This window comes from Rhinolophus hipposideros (genome assembly GCF_964194185.1).
Source record: "Rhinolophus hipposideros genome assembly, chromosome: 21".
Taxonomy (NCBI): Eukaryota; Metazoa; Chordata; class Mammalia; order Chiroptera; family Rhinolophidae; genus Rhinolophus; species Rhinolophus hipposideros.
In genome coordinates this window covers 45555197-45579082 of record NC_138067.1, presented here as the reverse complement: position 1 = coordinate 45579082, position 23886 = coordinate 45555197, and the positions used below count along the sequence as shown (strand labels likewise).

General features: G+C 50.4%; 2 protein-coding genes across 4 annotated transcripts; one reads left to right on the top strand and one right to left on the bottom strand.

Moving 5' to 3' along the window:
- The first annotated feature begins 26 nt into the window (after positions 1-26).
- Positions 27-10770, top strand: HAS1 (hyaluronan synthase 1). Its single transcript, XM_081030621.1, has 5 exons — positions 27-209; positions 4844-5542; positions 6954-7179; positions 7454-7586; positions 9257-10770. Exons 1-5 carry the CDS (start codon positions 126-128, stop codon positions 9930-9932), a joined length of 1818 nt encoding a protein of 605 aa, XP_080886747.1. The 5' UTR covers positions 27-125; the 3' UTR covers positions 9933-10770.
- Positions 10770-22637, bottom strand: SPACA6 (sperm acrosome associated 6). 3 transcript variants are annotated; one of them, XM_081030623.1, is made up of 8 exons: positions 22224-22637; positions 21747-21824; positions 16125-16193; positions 15474-15497; positions 15036-15113; positions 14809-14918; positions 14280-14436; positions 10770-14203 (listed from the first exon to the last, which is right to left on the bottom strand). In XM_081030623.1, exons 1-8 carry the CDS (start codon positions 22435-22437, stop codon positions 13989-13991), a joined length of 945 nt encoding a protein of 314 aa, XP_080886749.1. In that variant the 5' UTR covers positions 22438-22637; the 3' UTR covers positions 10770-13988. The 3 variants fall into 3 exon arrangements, with proteins under 3 accessions (XP_080886749.1, XP_080886748.1, XP_080886750.1); XM_081030622.1 differs by having other exon boundaries at positions 14809-15113; XM_081030624.1 differs by lacking the exon at positions 14280-14436 and having other exon boundaries at positions 14811-15113.
- Between the last annotated feature and the right edge of the window lie 1249 nt (positions 22638-23886).

The following is a 23886-nucleotide window of genomic DNA, read 5'->3' as shown; positions in this document are numbered from 1 at the left end:
AGCAGGAGGTGGGGTGGCGGGGTAATGGCGGGAAGCGGGTGGAGCTGCCGTGACCTCAGAGCCCCTGGCCCAGCTCAGCCCTGACGTCAACCTCTCCTCCCGCCCCCGCCCGCGCTGGTCTTCAAATGACCCCCAGCTCTCGCGCTCCAGAGAGACTCGGGGAGCAGCAAGAGAGGACAGAGCCCGGCCAACGCGCACTGATGAGACAGGTGTGTGGGGGGAACTGCGACCACAGCCATGGGGAGAACACTGCCATGTGTGTGACCACGTGTGTGAGGAAACCACGTGTGCTCAGGATTTTATGAGTGAGCTCAGGTGTATGGCAGCGAACCTCTGTGTGGGACAGTGACTCTGTGAGGCTGAGTGTGCCCGTCCCAGCTCTGTGCGGGTAGCTAGCCCTCCTCTACATACGTATGTGACATGTCCATGTTCATGTTGCTATAAGTCTGTGAGTATCTGTGCTCGGGAAAGTGGGGGAGAGGGAATGAATGAGAGAGGGAAACAGAGAGACAGACAGAGAGACAGTCCTATTTGCTTGACACGTGGGTCTGAATTTCTGTTTTTGTGTTTGGTTTAAGTTGAACTTCATGAAATCGCCGGTATTGAGTCACTTTTGACTGGGAAAAGGTTAATTTCATATGGTTTAAACTCCACAGTTCCTATTTGTTCTGAAACTTGTCTGGTTGCTCCAGACCCATGTCGGTGTAAGTGTGTCTGTTCTCATGTGGGTATCTCTTCCTGGTATTGCTCCTTCCTGCCAGAGGACAAAGGATGTATGTCCTCAAGATCACCAGTGTGGCTGTGGGCAGAGGTCTCAGGATCACTAAGCTCCGCCTTAGAACAGGTGTCTGGTCATCCTTGAGGAATGAATGTATTCCATGTGGGCACACTGTGTATCCCTTGTCATGTGTGAGTATAGGAGTGGGGTGTTGACAGCTGTTACACGCACGTTCGTGCTTGTGGTGGGGACTAGAACACTCCAGATGCCCACCCATCTTGGTGATTCCCAACATGAATTGGGCCACCCCCAGAAACTCAGGCAGGGCTCGGTTTGGGACAAGGGGAAAGGGCAGGAGGATTCCAGAAGAAATATAATAATTGTTAATATTGAGCAATTAATTACTAGTGCCAGGTGAAAAGCTCCACCTTAGCCCTGTCTTATAGAAACAGCACGTGAACTACATAACTTAAAATTTTCTAGTAGCCATACAAAAAATGTAGAAAGAACAGGTGAAATTAATTTTAATATTTTATTTAACCCAATGTACCCGGGGTCAGCAAACTGTGCTAGGCTAGATAGTCAATATTTGAGTCTTTTCAGCCCATATGGTCTCTGTTGCAACTAACTGTGGCATGGTGTGAAATCAGCTATAGATAATATATAACAGATGAGGGTGGCTGTGTGCCCACAAAACCCGATGTAAAGGCGCTGAAATTTGAATTTCATATAATTTGCATGTGCCATAAAGTATTGTCCCTCTATGGACTTTTCCCAACCATTTAAAAATCTAAACACCAGTGTTAACTTGAGGGCTATAGTGAAAAAGGTGGCAGGCATTGGGCTGTGGATATGAGGTCTGCCAATTAAGGTCGCGAACTTCTTGCAATGATGTTGCTAACCTTTTTTCATATAAGAGGGATTATTCATTATGAATGTGTACCAACTGGACAAATAGTTAATCAAGTTCACTATTTGGAAGTGCTGGAAAGCCTGCGTGACAAAGTTAGACGACCTGAACTTTTCGCCAATTCATGGCTCTTGCATCACGACAATGCACCAGCTCACATGGCACTGTCTGTGAGGGAGTTTTTAGCCAGTAAACAAGTACCCTGTTTCCCCGAAAATAAGACGTAGCCGGACTATGAGCTCTTATGCATCTTTTGAAGCAAAAGTTAATATAGGACGGTCTTATAGTAAAATAAGACCGGGTCTTTTTTTTTTTTTTTTTTAAGATTTTATTGGGAAGGGGAACAAGACTTATTCGGGAACAGTGTGTACTTCCAGGACTTTTATTTTCCAAGTCAAGTTGTTGTCCTTTCAGTCTTAGTTGTGGAGGGTGCAGCTCAGCTCCAGGTCCAGTTACCATTTCTAGTTGCAGGGGGCGCAGCCCACCATCCCTTGAGGGAGTCGAAACTGGCACCCTTGTGGTTGAGAGGACGCATTCCAACCAACTGAGCCATCCGGGAGCTCAGCAGCAGCTCAGCTCAAGGTGCGGTATTCAATCTTAGTTGCAGGGAGTGCAGCCCACCATCCCTTGCAGGACTCGAGGAATTGAACTGGCAACCTTGTGGTTGAGAGCCCACTGGCCCATGTGGGAATCGAACCAGCAGCCTTCGGAGTTAGGAGCATGGAGCTCCAACTGCCTGAGCCACCGGGCCGGCCAAGACCGGGTCTTATATTAATTTTTGCTCCAAATGATGCATTAGAGCTGATGGTCTGGCTAGGTCTTATTTTCAGGGAAACATGGTAACTGTATTGGAACACCCTCCCTACTCACCTGATCTGGCCCCCATTGATTTCTTTCTTTACCTGAAGATAAAGGAAATATTGAAAGGGAGACATTTTGATGACATTCAGGACAAGGGTAATACAACGACAATTCTGATGGCCATTGCATTAAAAGAGTTCCAAAATTGCTTTGAAGGGTGGACTAGGTGCTGGCATCAGAGCATAGCTTCCCAAGGGGAGGACTTCGAAGGTGACTTTAGTGACATTCAGCAGTGAGGTATGTAGCACTTTTTCTAGGATGAATTCACGAACTTAATTGTCCAACCTTGTAGTGTGCTACCTATTATCATTTTCATATGTAATCAATACAAAAATATTAATGAAACATTTTACTTTTTTTTGTACTCAGGCTTCAAAATCCAGATGTGTAGCACATCTGACACAGATGCTATATTTTCAATGGAAATACTTGATCTGTATTTAGAGTTTGTAAAATTTGTAGTTAAAAAAGAACCCAGATCTTACTTATTCCAAACACACTTAAGCACTTTCCAATAACGGACTCGAGGGTCAGTGTTTAACTTTAAATTAAATAAAATTAAAAATTCAGTTCCTTGTGTGTCAGAGAAAGACAGATGCAATGTGATTTCACTTATGTGTGGAATCTAAAGAAGAAAATAAACAAACAAATAAAATAGAAACGACTTCATAGATACAGAGAACATTTTGATGATTGCCTGATGGGAGAGGGGTTGAGGAGGTGGGTGAAAAGGGGGAAGGTATTAAGAAGTACAAATGGATAGTTATAAAATAGTCTTGGTGATATAAAGTAAAGCATAGGAAACATAGTCAATGATATGGTAATAACTATGTATAGTGCCAGGTGGGTACTAGACTAATCAGGGGATCACTACTGAAATTATATAAATGTCTAACCACTATGCTGTACACCTGAAACTAATATTCAATGTCAACTGGAATAGAAAAACTAAAAAGAGGGGGAAGAGGTGAAGGGTAAGAAGAGGTCCAAATTTCCAGGTACAAAACAAGTAAGTCATTGGGATGTAACGTACAGCATAGGGAATACAGTCAATAATATTGTGATAGGATGGTACGGTGTCAGATGGTTGCTGGGCTTATCGTGGTGCTCACTTCTTTGACATATAAATGTTGAATAACTATGGTGTACTCCTGAAGCTAATCTAATATTCTATGTTAGCTATATTTTAATAAAAATCTTTTAAAAATTCAGTTCCTCAGTCATACCGGCTGCATTTCAAGAGCTCAGTAGCCCGTGAGTCCAGTACGGGACACCACAGCTCTATAACTCATGTAACTCATAATAAGCCCATGAGGTGGGGACTGGTGACATAGGAGACAGTTTAGCGCAGAGGACAATGGAGCCACGCTGCCTGAGGGACCTTGCGCAAGAGAATACACCTCTCTGTGTCTCAGTTTCCTCATCTGTAACAGTAGAGAGTAACCATACCTACCTCATGTAGAGCAGTGCTTGGCATGTGAAAGGGGCTAAATCCTCATTTTACAAACGAGAAAACGGAGACGCTCCTCCCCTCGGATCTAGGTTCTTCCAGTTTCACATACTGAGTATCTGGCCCTATGAGAGGGGCAGTGGAGAAGGAGAGCCAGGCTATGCCTCTGGGACATCAGGGAGAAGACTCCACCTGTGAGCTTTGTGACCTTGATGTGCCTCCTGGCCCATCAGGCCTCAGTTTTGCCATCTGTATGGTGGCAGTAAATATAATCTGTCCCCCAGGGCTCTCCAGAGGAATAAACCTAGTATGTGCATATAAGGTTGTAGTTTAGTGACTGGATTCTTAGGGTTCAAATTCTGGCCCCTCTGCTTTCCAGGTGTGACCGTGTGACACAGTTACCGCATCTGTAAAATGGGGATGATAACAGTACCTGTTGTGAGGATTAAAATAAATTAGTTCTTATAAAAGGCTTAGAGCAGGGTCTAGTACATACCATAGTGTATTGTTCTTTTAGATGTACCCTATATTATTTTTGCTACTATTGTCTCAACACTAAGAAACCTTTGGTTGTGAGACGAATCATTCTTTTATGTGCCAGTAAGACAGGGGAGACCCGTTAATTAAACTGTGATACTCCATTGATTGTAATCCTCATAGATTTAAGAGCTGTTTCAAATACGAAAAAAATGCATTAGAATCGACGTCATCAGGCGGTCAGCCTTGATAACTGTTTGTCACAATCATTTTAACTAATGAAAATCGCATTGCAGTACTCGGGATTTTCTCTACAAACACCTAATGTCACTCAGTCACTGGCTTGGGGGGGGAAATCCAGGAGGTCTTCCTGGACGAGGATTTCAGGACTCTTTCCTTTACTATCTCCTGTCCCCTCTCCTGGCAGGACGTGCCCAAGCCCAGCCGGGCAGCCCGCCACTGCTCGGGCCTGGCGCGGCGGGTGCTGACAATCGCCTTCGCGCTGCTCATCCTCGGCCTCATCACCTGGGCCTACGCCGCCGGCGTGCCGCTGGTCTCCGATCGCCACGGCCTCCTGGCCTTCGGCCTCTACGGGGCCTTCCTCTCGGCGCACCTGGTGGCGCAGAGCCTCTTCGCGTACCTGGAGCACCGCCGGGTGGCGGCGGCGGCGCGACGGGCGGCGGCTCGGGGGCACCCGGACGCGGCCACGGCGCGCAGCGTGGCGCTGACTATCTCGGCGTACCAGGAGGACCCCGACTACCTGCGCCAGTGCCTGGCGTCCGCGCGCGCCCTGCTGTACCCGCGCGCGCGGCTGCGTGTCCTCATGGTGGTGGACGGCAACCGCGCCGAGGACCTCTACATGGTCGACATGTTCCGCGAGGTCTTCGCCGACGAGGACCCCGCCACCTACGTGTGGGACGGCAACTACCACCAGCCCTGGGAACCTGCGGCGGCGGGCGCGGCGGGCGCCTACCGGGAGGTGGAGGCCGAGGACCCCGGGCGGCTGGCGGTGGAGGCGCTGGTGAGGACGCGCAGGTGCGTGTGCGTGGCGCAGCGCTGGGGCGGCAAGCGCGAGGTCATGTACACTGCCTTCAAGGCGCTCGGCGATTCGGTCGACTACGTGCAGGTAAGTGGAAAGCGCGCCCGCCCCACCGTGACCCTAACATCCCGGCCCCACTGTCCTGGGGCCTTTGTTCAAGGTAGATTGCTATGAACCTCTTCCCCCCTTTATTCATTCATTCATTCATCCATCCATCTATCCATCCATCCAATATGGAGATCATTTATTCATCATTCATTCATTCATTCATTCATCCATTCAATGTAGAGCTTCTAGCCTTCATTCATTCATTCATCCATCCATCTATCCATCCATCCAATATGGAGATCATTTATTCATCATTCATTCATTCATCCATTCAATGTAGAGCTTCTAGCCTTCGTTCATTCATTCATCTATCCACCCAATAAGAGATCATTTCTTTATTTATTTATTCATCCATTCAATGTAGAGATTCCTTCCTTTGTTCATCCAATGTAGAAATTCTTTCCTTTGATCATTCTTTCATGCATCCATCTAGCCAACCAATATGGAGGCAGAAAGTTGTTCATTTAGTCATTCACTTATTCATTAAACGTAGAGATTCATTCATTCCTTTCCTTCCTTTTTTCATTCATTTAATGTTCATTTAATATTGAATTGAGATTCTCTAATTCATTTCTTCATCCATTTATCCATCTATCCAATATAGAGATTCATGTATTTAGTCATTCATCCATTCAATGTAGAGATTTGTTCGTTTATGCATTGCATTAGTTTTCTACTGCTGCATAACAAATTACCACATATTTGGCAACTCAAAACAAAACACATTTATTATCTCATAGTTTCCATGGTTCAGGAGTCTGGACAAAGCTTAACTGGATCCTCTGTTCAGGGTATCATCAGGCTGCAGTCATGGTGTCAGCTGGAGCTGGGTCTTATCTGAGGCTCAGTGGCCTGTACCAAGCTCACGTGTTTGTTGGCAGAATTCATTTTTTTGCACCGTAGAACTCATGGTAGCTTACCTCTTCAAGACCAGCAACAGAAAATCTCTGAGCTCTAGACCCTCTTTCAAACGGCTCACCTGATTAGGTTGGGCCCACCTGGGATAATCTCCCTTTGATTAATTTACAGTCAAGAAATTAGGGACCTTAATTACATTGCAAAACCCCCTCACCATTCCCATTTAAGGTAATCAAATCATGGGAGTCACATCCCATCACTTTTGCTGTATTCTGTTGGTTACAAGAAAGTTACAGGTCTTGCTCTTGCACCAGAGGAGGGTATCACACAAGAGCATGGGTCTTAGGAGGGTGGAGACCATCTTAAAATGTAATTAGACGTTGAAAATGACTAAAAATTCAAGTTTATGTTCATATTGGCTGCAGTGTGAAACAGTTGCTCCCCACTCCTTGGTGCCCTCCCCTCAATCACCCCTCTGGCACCTCAGCACCAGATCAATCTGATCTGATCCTGGTCTCTTCTTACCCCACAGGTCTGTGATTCAGACACAAGGCTGGACCCTATGGCATTGCTGGAGCTGGTGCGAGTGCTGGATGAGGACCCCCGAGTAGGGGCTGTTGGGGGCGATGTGCGGATACTTAACCCTCTGGATTCCTGGGTCAGCTTCCTAAGCAGCCTGCGGTACTGGGTGGCCTTCAATGTGGAGCGGGCATGTCAAAGCTACTTCCATTGCGTGTCCTGCATCAGTGGTCCCCTAGGTGAGCAGGGGTAGGGTTTGGGTGGGCCATGGATAAATGGGGTGGAGAGGGAGAAGGGGAGCCAGAATGGGTTGAGGATGTGATTGAGAGTGTGGACAAAGATGGGGGTGGGGCATGAGTTGGGGCTAGGAATAAGACAGAAATTGCGGGTGGGGATGGTGTTTGGTGTTGAGATGGGGTTAGAACTGGAGATGAATTGAGGTTGTAGATAGGAGTGGGGATGGTGTTGGCAACAGCAGAGGCTGATGCTCCTGTACTTCCCTCCCCCACCTAGGCCTGTACAGGAACAACCTTCTGCAGCAGTTCCTTGAGGCCTGGTACAACCAGAAGTTCCTGGGCACCCACTGCACTTTTGGGGATGACAGGCACCTCACCAATCGCATGCTCAGCATGGGCTATGCCACCAAGTAAGCCGAGGGGACCAAGTGGTCGAGTGTGTGGAGGCCAAAGAGTATCCCAATGAGTGTGTGTGTGTGTGTGTGTGTGTGTGTGTGTGTGTGTGTGTGTTGGGAATTTTCCAAACCCAAAGTAACTTGCAGGACAATGGGCTCTTCCAAGTGGGACGTTAGAGGAGAGAGGGAGATATCCTAAGGGGCAGAGGTATCATTTGCATTGAACCACGTGACTCAATTGACTCTACCAAGTGAGGCAAGGTGAGGGTGGGGAATTCCACCTAGAAGACACAACATGAGATACAATGCGCATGGGTGAGATGGCTCTACCATGGAAAGCACAGATTGCCACAGCAGCAGAGATTACTCCAAATGAAGTAGGAAGGGAAAGAAATAAATAGATAGAGTGGGATCTAACCAGTGAGAGAGCGAGAAGAATCAAGTGTGAGAGGAGGAGAACACCTAAACTCTAGTAAGCGCTTCAGGAAGAAGAGATGTAATTCAGTGAGACTCGGAGGAGTATGAGTTAAGAGTAGGTGAAGTTCAGTGGAGTGATTTCTACAAAGCTAGTCCCGTGAGAGGGCCAGAGAGAATTTGGGATAAGCCAAACCCATGTATTCATTCACTCAACAGATATTCATTAACTTGTGGCGATGCAGCAGTTAACAAGAGACACAAATTCATACTTATGTTGATTGGGGAGACAGACAATAAATAAAAAACATGTAGAACATATAGTATGGTAGCTCATGATACATGCTGTGGAGATAAGTAAGCCAGGAAGGGGGATAGGAAGTTTAGGGGTAGGGAATGAAATGCTAGAGTGCCAGAGGAAAGATAGGGATGGAGGCTGAAAATAATGCCACTGGAGCAATAGCAAGGGAGGGTCAGGAGAGGAGAACAGAGTAAACAGAGGGTCCACTCATGAAAGGCTTATGGGCCAGGGTAAGAACTTTGAACTAAGATGAGGGTGCAGCCGGTATGTGTGGGGGGAGTATTAAGCAGAGGGGTGACATGTTGTAACAGGATCCCTCTGGCAGTTGTTTTGAATACCAACTATAGGGGGCATAGGGGTTACCAGGGAGGCCATGGAAGGTGCCAAGGGGTTTGACCCTCCTAACAAACTGCCTGCTGGTGGCCACCTGGTAACAGTCTGTAAAGGGATTCTAGCTTCTGTGGGTGTGGCTGGAAACCTGGTAGGGATTGATTAGTGACGTCTGCCACGGCCACAGCAAGGGAGGTTTATGGTTCCCTCGAGAAGCTCTAACACATGGGCTATCCTTGGTAGGAACCATGCCTGGCTTGTTTCTCACCAGCGGGCCTGCCAGTAACAGTAAGCACATGAGTATTCGTAATAGAATGCTGATAGTATTAGTAATAGTGTCGGTAACCGCAATGGTATTAGTAATTGCGATGGTAATATTAGTCATTATAAAAATAAAAGTAGGAGCTAACATTTGTTGAGCAAATACTATATATTGGTCCCAAGCACGTGGTGTTCAATCCGCATTCAATCCTCCCAGTACCCCATTACATAGGAACCATTATCAACCCCATTTCAAATATAACACTGAGGCTCAGAGAGGTTGAGGGAACTTGCCCGGGGTGCCATGCGCAGTGGCTATTTCTGGATTCCTGTCGGGCCCCAAGGACAGCTGCGCTGATGCCTCCTCCTACCTGTCCAGGTACACCTCTCGGTCCCGCTGCTACTCGGAGACCCCGGCGTCCTTCCTTCGCTGGCTCAGCCAGCAGACGCGCTGGTCCAAGTCGTACTTCCGTGAGTGGCTGTACAACGCACTGTGGTGGCACCGGCACCACGCGTGGATGACCTACGAAGCGGTGGTCTCCGGCCTCTTTCCCTTCTTCGTGGCGGCCACGGTGCTAAGGCTCTTCTACGCCGGCCGCCCGTGGGCGCTGCTGTGGGTGTTGCTGTGCGTGCAGGGCGTGGCGCTGGCCAAAGCAGCCTTTGCGGCCTGGCTGCGGGGCTGCGCGCGCATGCTGCTGCTCTCGCTCTACGCGCCCCTCTACATGGGGGGCCTCTTGCCCGCCAAGTTCCTAGCGCTGGCCACCATGAACCAGAGTGGCTGGGGCACCTCGGGCCGGCGGAAGCTGGCTGCTAACTACATCCCTCTACTGCCACTGGCCCTCTGGGCTTTGTTGCTGCTTGGCGGCCTGGTGCGCAGCGTGGTGCACGAGGCCCGGGCTGACTGGAGCGACCCCTCCCGGACTGTCGAGGCCTACCACCTGGCCGCCGGGGCCGGTGCTTACGTGGGGTACTGGGTGCTTATGTTGACGCTCTACTGGGTGGGCGTCCGGAGGCTCTGCCGGCGGCGAGCGGGGGGCTACCGTGTCCAAGTGTGAGTCCAGGAACTTGGCGTGCCAGCTCAGAGGTCCTCAGGGGAGGCAAGAGGAGACCTACCAGGCCCCAGGAGCCATGACCTTGCTGGGTGATTCTCTGGTCCTCAGTTTCCCTCCTTTGTGAAATGAGGGGGTCGACCCAAGATTCTTCAGCCTGGACTGTTTAGGGGCTGGGACTTCTGGATCTCGGGGGCGGGGTATTTATTGATCAGGGTGTGGGTTTTGGAGGGAAGGGTGGAAAGGGGTCCTCACATGATGTTCTGGGGCCCTTGCTTTCTTCCTGCTCTTATTTAATCTCCATTTGTACTGTGTGATTAGGATATAATAAAGAATTTTATTTATTTTCTTCTGAGACTCCCTCCATTTTTTTAATGGAGAGGGCTGCATAGCTGAGAATTGGGGACCCCTGGCTCAGTCTTGGGTGCCAGCTGTTTCAACTAGACAGGATACCCTCTCTTCTTCAGAGCCTTGGTCCCCTCTAGGGAAAACAGGAATATTAATTCCATGGGTCAGGGCTGTTGTGAGGGTGGAATTTATGTTGTGGAATTTCTCAACCCCTCATTCCTAAGTACTTATGGAGCATCTACTAAATGCGGACACTGTTAGGCACTGTGGATGTGTTTTCCTGGTCCATGCGCTCATCTACTTTCTAAGGAGGGTAACTCCCAGCACCTCCTCCCCCAGCCTCATCTTTAGCTTGCTTCATAGCTCACTGAGAAAACAAAAATGACAAGAAGAAAACTTTCATCAGAGTCCCCACCTCCATGATTCCCACTCATCTGCATCTGTGCCCATACAGTCCACCTTCCCCCATTATTAAGGGTGAACTGTTTGTGCTCCAATGCCCTTCCATTTGACATGCTTTCTTCACTTGGCTTTCAGAGTGCCAATTGCCTTGCTTTCCCTGTTTTCCTCCTGGGTTCCTGTTAATGTTGCTGATTGCTTAACTTTGGAGAAACATCTATTTATCCTCTTATCTATCCACTCATTTCCTCTGTGCATCTAGTCCTATGGTACTGAATGCCTCGTTCATGCTCCATGCGTGAAGAAGGGACTCTGAAACTTTTATCTTGACATCAGACCTGGACCCTAAATTCCAGATTTGTATACCCAACTGCCTCCAAGACATTTCCACGTGGATACCTAACAACTAGGCCCAACTCCTGATCTGTTCTCCTCATTCTCCTCAATCCCCACGAAACTTGTTCCTACAAGAATAAACAGAACTCCATCCTTTTAGCCACTCAGGCCAAACATGTTAGAGCTGCACTGTCTACAACAGTAGCCACTACTACATGGGACTATTAAAATTTTTTTCATTCATTCATCCTTTGATTCAGTCAATCAGTCATAAAAACATTTACCAAGCATCCATTGAATTCCACACACTTTGCCAGGTTTGCAAATAAACGATTAAGAGCCAGTGTCTGCCTTCTAGGAGTTCCTAGTCAAGTAAACAGAGTGTGGCCTCTGATTAACGATACTCAGACACATGCCTCAATGACTTCTGTTGTCACAGAGGAGAGATGGTTTAGATTTAAGTTATCAAAGCTATGTAGAGATTATAATTCAGTTCCTCAGCTGCACTGGCCACTTTTCACATGCTTCATGGTCACATGTGGCTGGCAACTGCCATACTGGACAGCACAGCTCTAGAACATTTCCGTCATGGCAGAGGGTTCTACTGGACACCGCTGCAGTCCTAACCATTGATCCTTGAACCATCTCTTTTCTTCCTCTCGTACCCAACATTCTGATCCATCAGCAAATCCCATTGGGTCTCCCTTTAGGACCGATCTGGAACCACTCCTCCTCGCTTTCACTGTTACCTCTTTGTCCCCGAGCTGCATCTCTTTCCTAGATTAAAGCTGTTATCTCATACCTGGATCACTGCTTCTACCCATGGCCCCCTAGAGTCTGTTATCCATATAGTAGCTGTGTAAATCAAATCAAATCATGACCTTGGCACAAAAACCACCCAAGACCTCATACAGAGGAAAATCCAGACCTTACAGTGGCCAAGATCCTGTATGACCTGGTCCCATGTCCTCCCTGACCTCACTGCATATGCATTTCCTAAAGCTCCGCTCCAGCTGCCCTGGCCTCCTGGCTACTCCCCTACTCCTGACTCTGGGTTTTTGCTCCTACTGTTTCTTTTGATGGACACTCTTAACATAAACATTCACATGGTTCACACCCTCATCCCCTTTCTTCATTCAAATGTGAGGCCTTTCCCAAAGCTCCTACTGCTCCCTCCGTCCCCCCCAATATCCCCTACCTCAGTTTCCTGCCTTTGTTTTCTCCATCACATACATTATCATACACCTGGATGCATATTTTATTTTGCTTAATTTTCTTGTTTATTGTCTGACTGTCTACTAGAACCTAAACTCCATGAGGATGCAGATTTTTGTTTGTTCTGATTTCTTCATTGATGTCTCTACAGTGACTTGAAAATGCCTGGCACATAGTAATCACTCAGTAAATATTCACTGAATGAATGAATACATCCGTGAATAAGAATGAGTATATGTCCAGAAGGAGCTTATCTTTTAGGTGGGGAAGTCACAAAACCAAATAAAAAAATAAATTTACATTAGGTCCAGGTGAGTGCTATGCATGAGCTAAAATAGAGAGATGTCAGTCACAGGGCGAGGGGGAGTAGTCAGAGAAAGTGACATCTGGGATCCATGCAGTAAGAGGGAAGTGGCTTTGTGAGGTTCAGAGTACAGTCATTTAAAGTATACAAAGAACAACACGTGCAAAGGCCTGGAGATGGGACTAAGCTTTGCATGTTCAGGGGACCAAAAAAAGGCCAGTGGGATGAGAGAATAAAGAGGGGGACAAGAGAGAGGTGGAGGCATGCAAATAAAAACAGTGCTGGTCATACAGAACTGTCATGGGGATTAAATGGGTTAATACATGCACAGGCTGTCCAGGGGAAATCATAATTGAGTTAACTGGACAAAGAAGAGAGAAAACATTATTCTAGGCAACAAACAGCATGTACCCAGGTCCTGGAGAGGGTGAGAAGAATCATGACGAATACAAGGAATGAGCCAGACAAACTGCAGGGCAGAATGATCAAGGTGGAAGAGTGAGCGGTAGGGGATAAGGCTAGCCAGGCCAGCAAGGGCCAGAACCTGGGGGGCTTTGAGGCCTTGACAACAAATTAGATTTGTTTCAGTGGCAATGGGGAGCCACTGAAGGGCTTTGAGCAGAGAAGTGAGCAAATCTGATACACTTTAAAATATGACTCTGGCTACTATGTGGAGAATGGACTGCAGTGAGGCAGGCTGGGCAGAAGCAGGGAGGCCAGTGGGGACAGTGCAGCAGTGATGCAGGCAAAAGACGGTGGTGACTGGGGCCACAGGAGGCAACTTTATGGGACATTTGGGAGTTGGAAAGGTTGAGACTTGGAAAGAGACTGGAAGGAGAGGAGTAACCTCCACTCTTAGATTTCTGGTCGAGCAGCCGGCTGGATGGTCGTGCCCTTTATGATGTCAGGAAATCCTTGCGGAGGAACCAGCTTTCAGGGCAACATCAAGGACTCTATTTGAAGGTGGCTTCTGCGGTTGAAAATGTCAAGGAGGCTGCCAGAAATCTGGGGAGGGGTTTGGGCTTGCACCTAAAGCCTTCTACACAGGGCCTGCACTGTGACCGCCATTATATGACAGTCATTATGGAGGCGCGGTCCCCTAGGCATATTTGGGGTATGCTGCCCCTCCTCCTACCTAAATTAGTAGTAACTGTCTTCAAAGACGAAAGAATTTGTAGAGCTGAAATATATTCTTTATTTTAGGGATGGAAATAGGATAAAGGAGAGAAAGATACCTTTGTTAGTTGCCACTGCAGTACCATCGAAAGAACATCCTGGGGAAACAAGGAGGTGGCTGTGTGTGTGGGGGGGGGAGAATTAGGGAGTAGATATCCGAGTCGTGCAAGTCTGGGCCCCAAAGATGAATAGAGTCTGGATTCCGGGGTCTGAGGGAGGAGGGGATTGGGCACCCGAGTCTGCGGAAGGAGTGTTAGACGGTGGGACTCCGGGGTTCTGGGTACTCACCACGCCAGCCAAGTCACACTGGCTGACACTAAGGCCGCAATCGCCGCGAGCAGGCACTGGTTGCTCGGCGTGAGAGCCTCAGGCCTGGCCAGCAGCTCACCCAGGCTCGGCCTCCAAGGTTCGATCACCTCCGCCTCCCGCGGCGCCCAGTGCAGCACTTCCCGAAAGGAGATCTGCAGCTCAGTCTCCCCGCGCGGCGGCGGACCGGTCACTACGGGGGCGCGCACGTCAGCGGGACGCGAACCCCGCCCCCGCGCAGCCCCGTTCCCCGCGCAGCCCCCCCAGACCGTTAAGAAAGAAGTAGAGTCGCGCCAGGGGGCGCTGATCGTGCGTGATCACGCAGGAGAAGGTCCCGCCGTGAGTCGGCTGCACAGGCCGGATCCGCGCCAGGTACCCGTGGGCCCGCGGCATCTCTCGGAAGTAGGACAGGTCCTGAGTCCGGAGCTGCGGGACGCTCGGGCTGAAGCGGCGGGAGGAGCGGGGCCGCTCCGAGCCCGGGTCAGACTCTTCTTCCGCAACACACAAGCCCCGCCCCAAAACTAGACCACGCCTTCTGGAGCCCCACCCCCAGCCGTTATTCAGCAACCCTTTACACAGAACCCCACCACCTAAATTTTGACTCGCCCCTTGGGCCTAATACCGGTAGTTGCTCTCCTGCTCTAAACCCTCACGCCCGGGTCCCGCACTGTGAGTCTTGAACCTCCCCTTGCGCGAAGCCCGCATCTAGACCGAGTTCTCCGAGCGTCCTGACTCGCCAGCCTCCTTCAAGCATAACCCGCCTCCTAAACCCAACGCGCTGGCCCCGCTCCAACTCACACCTCCTCCTGCGAACTTCCAGGAATAAGTGATCTCCTCCTTAGGCAGCTGGAAGTTCACCGTGCAAGAGAACATAGCCTGATCACCCCGAGTCACTGTCAAGTCCTGCACTGGAGACCGGGCCGCGTCACCACTTCGGCCCCGCCCCAGCCCACGCCTCCTCCCCCCGCTCGGCTCCCTTCTCTCCCGTTTCTCTGGTTCCTGCTCTTCCAGGCCCCGCCCCTCACCTGGGCAGTCCAGCGGGAGGTCGCAGACGGTGGAGTAGCAGCCGCGGCACCGGAAGCGCCGGGCGACCTCCTGGAGTCCTATGGGCGGGAACACTGGGTCTGGACTCCACCTGCCTTCCCCAACCCGGGTCTCTTGGGCAATTTAAGGTCTACTAAGCTTCCCTGGGTTCATCGGCCAGAACCTGGCTTCCCCGCCTTCCCTGCGCTGATTGGCTTTCACCTCTCTCTCTGGCCTTTAGTATATTCATTGCTTCGCGTTAGCTTTCGGACCCATCTTTTATGAGGTTTGTGAGTAACACCTGGTTAACTTTTCTCCAGGGCTCTTACGGGCCTCCTTCAGGTCTGCAGCCTACCCCTGCTCTCCCATTCCAAGTCCCAGGTTTCGCCCCGACCACCTCTCTTACTCCCGCAATTCTGAGCTTTGAATGAAATGCTTACCGCAGGGAGGGATGCAGGCCTTAACTGCAGAGAGAGAAGAAACGTTATTACCCTGGAAGTCGCGGGAGGTGCCCGCCGATGCTCCCATAGAGGGTGTTAACAGGGTCGGATGCATTTCTCGGAGAGGACGGAGCCAGGCCTGCCGCAAGCCACCGAGGGGGCGGGGCCATCTCGGGATCAAGCCAGGCCTGCAGCATTCCACTACGTAAGAGGCCAGGCTTGGGCTTGCTGCTGGCTGAGGGAGGCAGGCCTGCGGCTTGCACTAAGGAGGCGGGGATAGCCCAGGGGGCGAGGCTAGATCCTGGGCGATCCTCACGGACTCAGACAAGGGTTGTGGCCAGACTAGAAGTAGGCTTTTGTCTTTCAGTGAGTGTTCAGGGCTAGAGATTCCCAGAGATCCAGGAAGTCCGGGCTAATCTGAGAGAGGTCCATCCCAAGAACGGTTCCTAGCTGGGGAGGAAACCTTAGAGAGGGGGCGGGGCCAGATTCCAAGTGGTCCTCAGATCTTGTGTCCCGAATGCCACTCCCCCACCCCGGAAGTGGCTCAGAGATCCGCCAGGGGATCCGACTAAAGGGAACGGACGGCAGTCTCAGGACTGGGGTTTTCTAATTGAGACTATGGCTGTGGGAAGCAGATGGAGTCTATTTTACCTTCTTTAAGCTGTATAATGACGTTCCGCATTTTCTCAGCTGCGTCAGGGAAGGCAACCTCAAATGACCCTGGAGGGTGGAGGGAGGCCTTCAGTAAAGACTCTTGCCTCTTGGCCCGGCGAGCTCGACTGGAGTCACCATCATGGTGTCTGTGCCCCATCCCCAGCCCTTCTCTACCCGTGTTTCTGGTATATACATGATTCTCTCTTGTTACCTCCTCCCACCCTGTCTCTCAGGAAGTCTGACAAATTCCCAAGTCTTCCTTCTGCCTCTTAACCAGGGAAGCCCTCCTCTGTATCACTGCATTTATCTTGTTGAAGGGAAAGGGAAGGATAAAGATAAAATTCTTCACCAAGGCTTCTTAAGCCCTACATGATCCAGTCTAGTTTCCTCTTACTTTCTATTCCACTCCTACTGCACACCCTTCACTTCCCCTTGTAGGAAGAGCATATTCTCTAGCATCTCGTACTGGCTTCTGTTTCTAGGTCATCTTTCCCCCACTCCTACTCATCCTGCATGTCATACCATATCTAGGCAGTGCATACAAATATAGTCAGTGATGAATCTCATAAGAGCGTTACAAAGGGGTTTGAGAGTTCACAAGGATTCACGTCGTACTTCGTGTCATCCACTTACGAGGTTTTCCCTGACCACAAATCTGAGTTCCCTATTTTTGTCTCACAGTTCCCCACTTGTTACATTCATAGCTCTCACCAGTTCAGAATTATTTATTTTTATATACACGGTGATCATTAAAGTCTATCTCTCAAGTATGTAAACATATCCTTCATTAGTGCTGTGTCCCCAGAGCCCAGGATAGGACCCTGAGTCTTAGAAAGTGCTCAGTATGTACAGAATTCCAGTATCCAAGTGGGATGGAGTCCCCCCCACTGGTGGCCTATGTCCCAAATCCATCTCTTAGATGTGTTATATTCAGCCAAGAAAGTGTTAAAATAAAAAAATGAACCAGTTGCCATGACATAATATTTGGGGAAGTCACATAAAATGTTTGGCATCTGTTTTTAAAAATTTGGAAGAGCCGTAACAGACACAGAATTTCCATGAGGCTGCAATTAGCTGGAGCTTAGTAGTAGCCACCCCTTTTAGACAGGGCACACACCCACCACCTCTCCACAGTCCATGCCTTGATTCATTTCTACTCTTTCATGTTCTCTGTCCTTACAAGTGTTTGAATTGTAACCACTGTAATAGCCTCCAAACTATAAGGTTTTGTGACTTTTCCAAAATGGATGGCTGGATTTAATGGCCGAGGTCATTCTGGAAATCAGAAATGTGTCAGGGTGTTATAGGCTGAATTACGTCTCTCCCAAATTCATGTTGAAGTCCTAACCCCTAGTACCTCAAAATGTGACTGTACTTGGAGATAGTCTTAAAGAGCTAATTAAGTTAAAATGAGGTTATTAGGGTGAGCCTTAATCCAATAGGACTGATTTCCTTATAAGAGGAGGAAATTTGATGAGTCTCTCTCTCTCTCTCTCTCTCTCTCTCACACACACACACACACACACACACACGACCATGTGAAGACACAAGGAGAGAGAAGATGGTCATCTACAACCAAGGATAGAGGCCTCAGAAGAAATCAACCCTGCTGACACAGACACCTTGATTTTGGACTTCCAGCCTCCAAAATTGTGAAAAAATGAATTTCTCTTCTGTAAGTCACCCAGTCTGTGGTAGTTACAGCAGCCCCAGCAAACTAACACACAGGGATTGCCAATTGCTTCCAAATATCTGTTTCTCTTAGAAAACTGTATCTCAGCTGGGAAAGCACTCCCCAGCTAAAAGACTACATTTCCCAGCCTTGTGACTAGCTCTGATCATGTGACCTAGTAGTGGTCATGTGACCAGGTTCTGGACTATTGAGATGTAGGTGGAAGTATCATGTGGAGTCACAGGAAATAACCTTAAAGAGAACTGGTGCCATCTTATTGATCCCCTTCCCCTTCTTCCCTGCTAGAATTTGATGGCTGGAGCTCTAGCAGTCACATAGGACCATGAGAACAAACGCATCCCAAGGATGGCAGAGCAGAAAGATAGAAGGTGCTTGGGTCCCCACGAAAATGGAGCCGCCACATTAGCCTTAAGTGCTTATCTCAAGCCTTATTTCATACGGGAGAAATAAAGTGCTAGCTTTCTTGAGCCATTGCTAGTTCCTCTGAGATTTCATATCATACAAAAAGGGAGGGAACTGAGGATATTGGCGAGAATGGCTGAAATGATGATCATTAGGTATAAACTGGAGAGAGGGGACACTGAAGTCAGGAAGTGGGTTCAAAATGAGGAGTCAAGGACTCAGAGGTCTCTTCTTGGCTCCAGAGCAGGCGTGTGGTCTGGAGATGGCAGGATGAACAGGAGGATGTGGTCAGACTGGGGTGCTCAAAAAGAGAGGCCAGGATGTTGGAGGAGTCATCCAAGAAATATCTGTGGGCCAAACCAAGTGATTCACGGGGAGGGTGAACGTGGGCTATACCAAGTGAGCCATGGGGGCAGGGTGTTATCTCTAGTAAACTGTGGGAGTCAAGTGAGGATGTAGTGAAACGTCAGACGAGGCTAAGGGGCTGGGGTTATATCAAGTGAACAACCAGGGGGGGTGTGGGTCAATGTTGGGAAGTCTCCCCAAAAGAGGTGCCTAGCCTAGTAGGATCATCAGTTTTTGATCATCTGGGTTTGAGTCCTGGCTCTTCCATCTATGAGCACACCTGTCTCATCTGAAATGGCAATCACAAGTCCTCCTCCCTATGTGACTTTGGCCAAGTGACTTAATCTTCCTAATCCTTGTTCATAAAATGGGGACAATATCAGTGGGGGGAGGGAGATTTAAAGCCACCATACAACATAAAAGTGCCCCTACCTCTGTCCCAAATTGTGTGCCAGGTACCATTGGGTGAGTGCATAAGATAACACCTGTAAGTGCTTAGTGTGATGCCTGGCACACAGGGAGTGTTACAGAAGGATCAACCACTAGTATTACCATCCCCAAGTTTGAGATGGGAAAACTGAGGCATGGAGAGGTTAGGAAAGTGGCCCAACATCCATCAGCTAGATCTGATCCCAGGTGGTCCAGCTCCAGAGCCCCACATGTAACCACTGCCTGTGGTATACTGCCCTCCTTTCTATACCATACTATCCACTCCTTGGCTTATACACGTATATACAAATGGTATCACCTGCCACCATCGAAAGCCACTCTGAGTCAGCATTTCTCTCTTGGGTCCTCAGTCTAGGAGACCTGGGAATCAACCTTACTTCTTCCTATTGCCTTCACCCCACATACATCTGGTCCAGATGTCGCCTGGATCTGTCCTCCCTGTCCAGCTGAGCCCCAACTTTCCCATCTAGAAAATGGGGCTATAAACCCCACCTCACAGGGCTGGTATGAGGCTATCCTTTAGGAGGTTAAGTAACATAATTCTGTCAGCTTTTCCCATGTACTGGGCAGTTTTGGCACATACTCGAGTTCCTGACCTTCCATCTCCTTCTTTCTCATGGCCTACCCCCCAGTTCAGACCTCATCTTGGTCCACCTGGACCACTGTGACTGGCCCGGTCACCACCAGTCTCCCTGCTTCTGCCCTTGGCCACATCCTGTCTGTCTCTCTCTCCTTAAAATCCTCCAATGGCTCCGCCATCTCAAGAGCAAAGGCCAAAGTTGGTCCAAGGGCCTATAATAGCAGTTCTCAAAGTGTGTTCCAGGAGCAGCATCAGCATCACCTAGGAACTTGTTAGAAATGTCACTATCCAGGCCCTGCCTCAGACCTACTGGTCAGATATGGAGGGTGGGGCCGAGGACCATGCATTTTAACAAGCTCCCAGGAGATCCTGACATACACTGGGGCTGGGGAACCACTGGTGTACAAGGTCCTACAGATGTGGACCCTTGCTACCTCTCTGATTTCATCTCCTTTGCTTTCTCCCTCCATGACTCCACTCCAGCCCCACTGGCCCCAGGGCCTTTGAACTGGCTCTTCTCTCTGCCTGGATCACTCTTTTCCCAGATTATCTGCATGGCTCTCACTATCACCTCATTCAGGTCTTTGCTCAGTTGTACCTTCTCTTTTGCGCCTCCCCGACCAACCTGTTTAAAATGATCACTCTACTGGCCCATTCCCTCCCCTTCTGTTTCTTCTGTAACATGGATCACCAACTGACATACTATTTCATTGATGTTTATTGTCTGTCCACCCCTGCTGCATGTAAGTAACCAAGGGCAGGTGGTTTGTAGTTTTGGTTGCAGCTGTGTCCCCGGTGTTGTTCCTGGCACATTCAATAAATATCTTTGGAATGTATTGCACCATCTTCTCCCGGCCTCCAGTCCGTCCTCCACACGGCCCCAGAGGATCTTTCTACACCCAGAGCTGACCCTGTTCTTCCCCTGATCACGGTCCTGCTCCTCCAGGATAGAGCCTCAAGTCTTCCTTACCTTTCAGCTGAACCCTGGACCCATGTATCTAGCTGCCTTCTGGGCCCCTCATAGTCACTGCATCCTGGCCCAGGTCACCATCTACCCCAACTGCTTTTTCTCCCAGGCCCCCCATTTCAGGGATGACCCACCGCCCCACCCCCTACCCTGGGGCATGGAGCCAGACCCTGGGTACTGTCCTCTAGCCCTCCTCTTCCCCTCTGTCTGAATAGCTCATCAGACCCAAGCCCTATCCCTTCTTCCCTTGACTCTTGCAGCCCCCATTCCCTTATCTCCACCTTCACAGCCCCCGCCCCAGCTCAGGCCTCCTTTACCCCAGCCTCCACCCAGGCCTCCCAGCTTCCGTTCTCTCCCTGCTCCAGACTGTCCCAAATACAGCTCAGCCCTAAGAGGTCTTGTTCTCCTCTTTTCAAAACCTTCTGGGACAAGATGGCCTATGTGGGGAGAAAGGGCATTTCCTGGGGTCCTATGGCCCATTGCCGGCTCTGAGTTCTTCAAGTCTCCCTGAGGATGGGGGATTCACAGCTGAAGTCTTCTCCATGCTGGAGCCCCAGACACCCCCTGGATGGATGGGAACCTCCCCATCTTTGGGGATCTTTGTCAGAAGATCTTGCTTGGTGGGCAAGAACAGAAACAAAAGAAGTAATGGCAGATGTAGAAATAAGCCAAGCCCCCAGACCTTTGAGGTGGCCAGTTTATGCTGCACAACAGAGCTCGGGCTTCCTTCCCTCCCTCCTACCCCCAACAGTTCCAGTCTCTGGCATAAAGAACATGTTTTATGCCAGAGGAAGATCTCCTCCCTGAGGTTGTTTCATCAGGGGGCCCCTCTCTCTCACTGAGCTCCAAAGGCATCCTGGGAGGCAACAAAACTGTCCGACCTTACAGGTAGGTAAGGTGAGGCACAGGAGGGAGCAACACGTCCAAAACCTCGTAGCCCAGGAGGTAAGCCACACAGTGAGGTCAGAACATACCTCTACGTGATCCCAACTGGGCTTCAGACTCGAGGTTATTTCTGTACTGCCCCTTTACCTCTTGCCAGCATCTCCCTGACAAGTAACTGGCTACCTGGCGCCACCTCCTCCCAGATCAGTCACATTCCCAGGCCCTCTCTGCACATACACTATATCTTAGGGGTTCCAAGCCTACATCTTCCACTGCTGCCACCCTTACCCCACTCACCTTGGGCGGTGGCCATCTCCTGGAGGGAGTGGGTCATCTGGGTGAAGGCATCATGCAGGTGACTTCTCTCATCATAATCTGGGGGTGGGAGCAGGGGCTTGGGGGAAAGCAACTCACCCCAACACCACGTTCCTTGTGCGGACATGCTCTAAGACATCGTCTGTATGTCTCTGAATCTCTGTCCCCACCGGTCTCTATCCTCCCCTCTCTGACTCTTTGTTCCCCAGTCTCTATGCTCCCGTGTCTCTTGAGTCTGTCCCCCAGTCTCTCTCCTTCCGAGTTTGCCCTCCCCTCCGCCCCGTGGTCTCTATGCTCCCGTCTCTGAGTCTCTGTCTCTCTGAGTCTCTGAGTCTCTGTCTCTCTGAGTCTGTCTACTTGTCTGCGTGTCTCTCCCCCAGGGTTTCCCCAGGCCTCCCTGGCCCCGCCCTCTGCATGCCCCGCCCAGCGCCCTGGAGGATGGTGGTGTGGTTTCCTCACTGATTTCGGTGTCCAGGAGGCCCTTAAAGGCAGCCAAGAAGGCTTCCTCGCACTTCTCGAGCTCCGGGCCCTCCAAGCCTGCAAAAGTCTGGCAGACACGGAGGCGCTCATTATAGGATGTGAAGCAAAGGAGACAGGCCCAGGTGGGGACCCTGAAGACCGTGAGGGCCACCAAGGCGCATGGGACAGCACTCGCTGAAGCCAGCAGGGCCATAGCAGAAGGTCTTGGGCTGGGGAGAAGCTGGTGACCTTTGTGAGGTCACCATGGGTTGGGGGAGGGGCTTGTGGTATGAGGGCAAAGGTCAGATTTCAGTTGCTGGTCAAATGTCAGGCTTGGGGTTTTAAGAGAGGAAGGATGTCAGGGGTCAGGGGTCATGGGTAGGACCAGCAATCTTCAGGCTTGTGGTTGGGCCAGACGCCAGGCTCCCAAGAACCTCACCTGTGACCCTGGACGTGCTCACAGGTTAAAGGGTCTCAGGGACCCAGAGGCTGGCAGTGTGGCGCATGGTGGCCTGACAGGCTCTGGGGTAGGGTGAGGGGGTGGGTCTGCAATGGAGAATGGAGACGCTGCAGAGACACTGTGAGTGCCTGAGTGACACAGAGAGACATCAGAAAGCACCAGAGAGAGGCAGAAAGTCTGAGAGGCCACTGTGCAGAGACACACACACACAAACCTCCAGAGAAACAATGGAGATGGAGAGACAGAAAGGAGATTTCTTGATGGGAGAGAAAGTCTTCGAGGGAAGAGAGGAGGGAATGCAGGGACAAGGACAGGAGAGACAGCCCAGCTCCTCCTCTCAGGGTCCCTGCAGCAGCCAGGCAGGGCGGGGCAGGGGCTGGGGGTCCCCGCCGGGTGGGCGTCCCGTGCAGGGCGCAGCCTGGGGAAAGCTAGGAGGCCGTATAGTGATCTCCTTGGGTGTCCTCCTCAACTATACAACCTCCTACCTCAGCCCGGGGGGCGCGGCAGGTGGACAGACAGACGGATGGACAGACACACAGGGGCCAGGAGGGCAAGGGAGGGTGGGGAGGGCCGGGGAGGCCCCAGCTGCGATGGTGAGCCCCCGACACGGACCCACAGACACGAGCTTGTGTGCGGCGAAGGCCCCGCAAGGTCGGTTCTACGGGTGGGTGCCAGGACCCAGGAATCCGGGCCCCCGGCCCCCTCCTCCCCAAGGAACCCAGGAATCAGCCCCTAGCCCCATCCTCACTGGGGACCCAGGAGTCCAGGTCCCCAGTCCTGTCCTCCTTTGGCCCTGGGAGTCCAGCTAGGTCTGTCTCCCTGGGGAAGGCACAGCCTGGCTTCCGGGATGCTGGGTCAGAGGGTACCTCACCTGTTTTGGAGTTTGGCCCCTTGGGCAAGACTGCTCCCTATTCACCTGTCAGATTCAGGAATCCAGGATCAGGCTGAAGTAGGCCAGGGGATACGAAACCTTCAAAGTCTCTCTGGGTCTTTTTTCCCCTCTCTCATCCCTCCTTTTTGGCCTCTCATCATTTATAAAGATGACAGCTCTGATCCCTGAGCTCCTACTCTGCCTCAGGCCTCTGCTATCTCACAGCCCAGAGATCCAGGTTCTATCAGCACCGCTGTTTCGCAGCTGGGAAGGCTCAGCCCCAGAGAAGGGCAGGGACTTGGTGAAAGCCAGCTGTAAGTTGGGGGGGGGCA

What these genes read in the sequence shown, in the direction of transcription:
- HAS1 (XM_081030621.1), top strand. Translation starts at nt 126, where the DNA reads ATGACCCCCAGCTCTCGCGCTCCAGAGAGACTCGGGGAGCAGCAAGAG. An exon ending in AACGCGCACTGATGAGACAG is followed by an intron (nt 210 to 4,843) that starts GTGTGTGGGGGG and finishes CTCTCCTGGCAG; the next exon opens with GACGTGCCCAAGCCCAGCCG. An exon ending in ATTCGGTCGACTACGTGCAG is followed by an intron (nt 5,543 to 6,953) that starts GTAAGTGGAAAG and finishes CTTACCCCACAG; the next exon opens with GTCTGTGATTCAGACACAAG.
- SPACA6 (XM_081030622.1), bottom strand. Translation starts at nt 22,437, where the DNA reads ATGGCCCTGCTGGCTTCAGCGAGTGCTGTCCCATGCGCCTTGGTGGCC. An exon ending in CATTATACAGCTTAAAGAAG is followed by an intron (nt 15,498 to 16,124) that starts GTAAAATAGACT and finishes CTCTCTCTGCAG; the next exon opens with TTAAGGCCTGCATCCCTCCC. An exon ending in GGAAGTTCGCAGGAGGAGGT is followed by an intron (nt 14,437 to 14,808) that starts GTGAGTTGGAGC and finishes AGCGTCCCGCAG; the next exon opens with CTCCGGACTCAGGACCTGTC.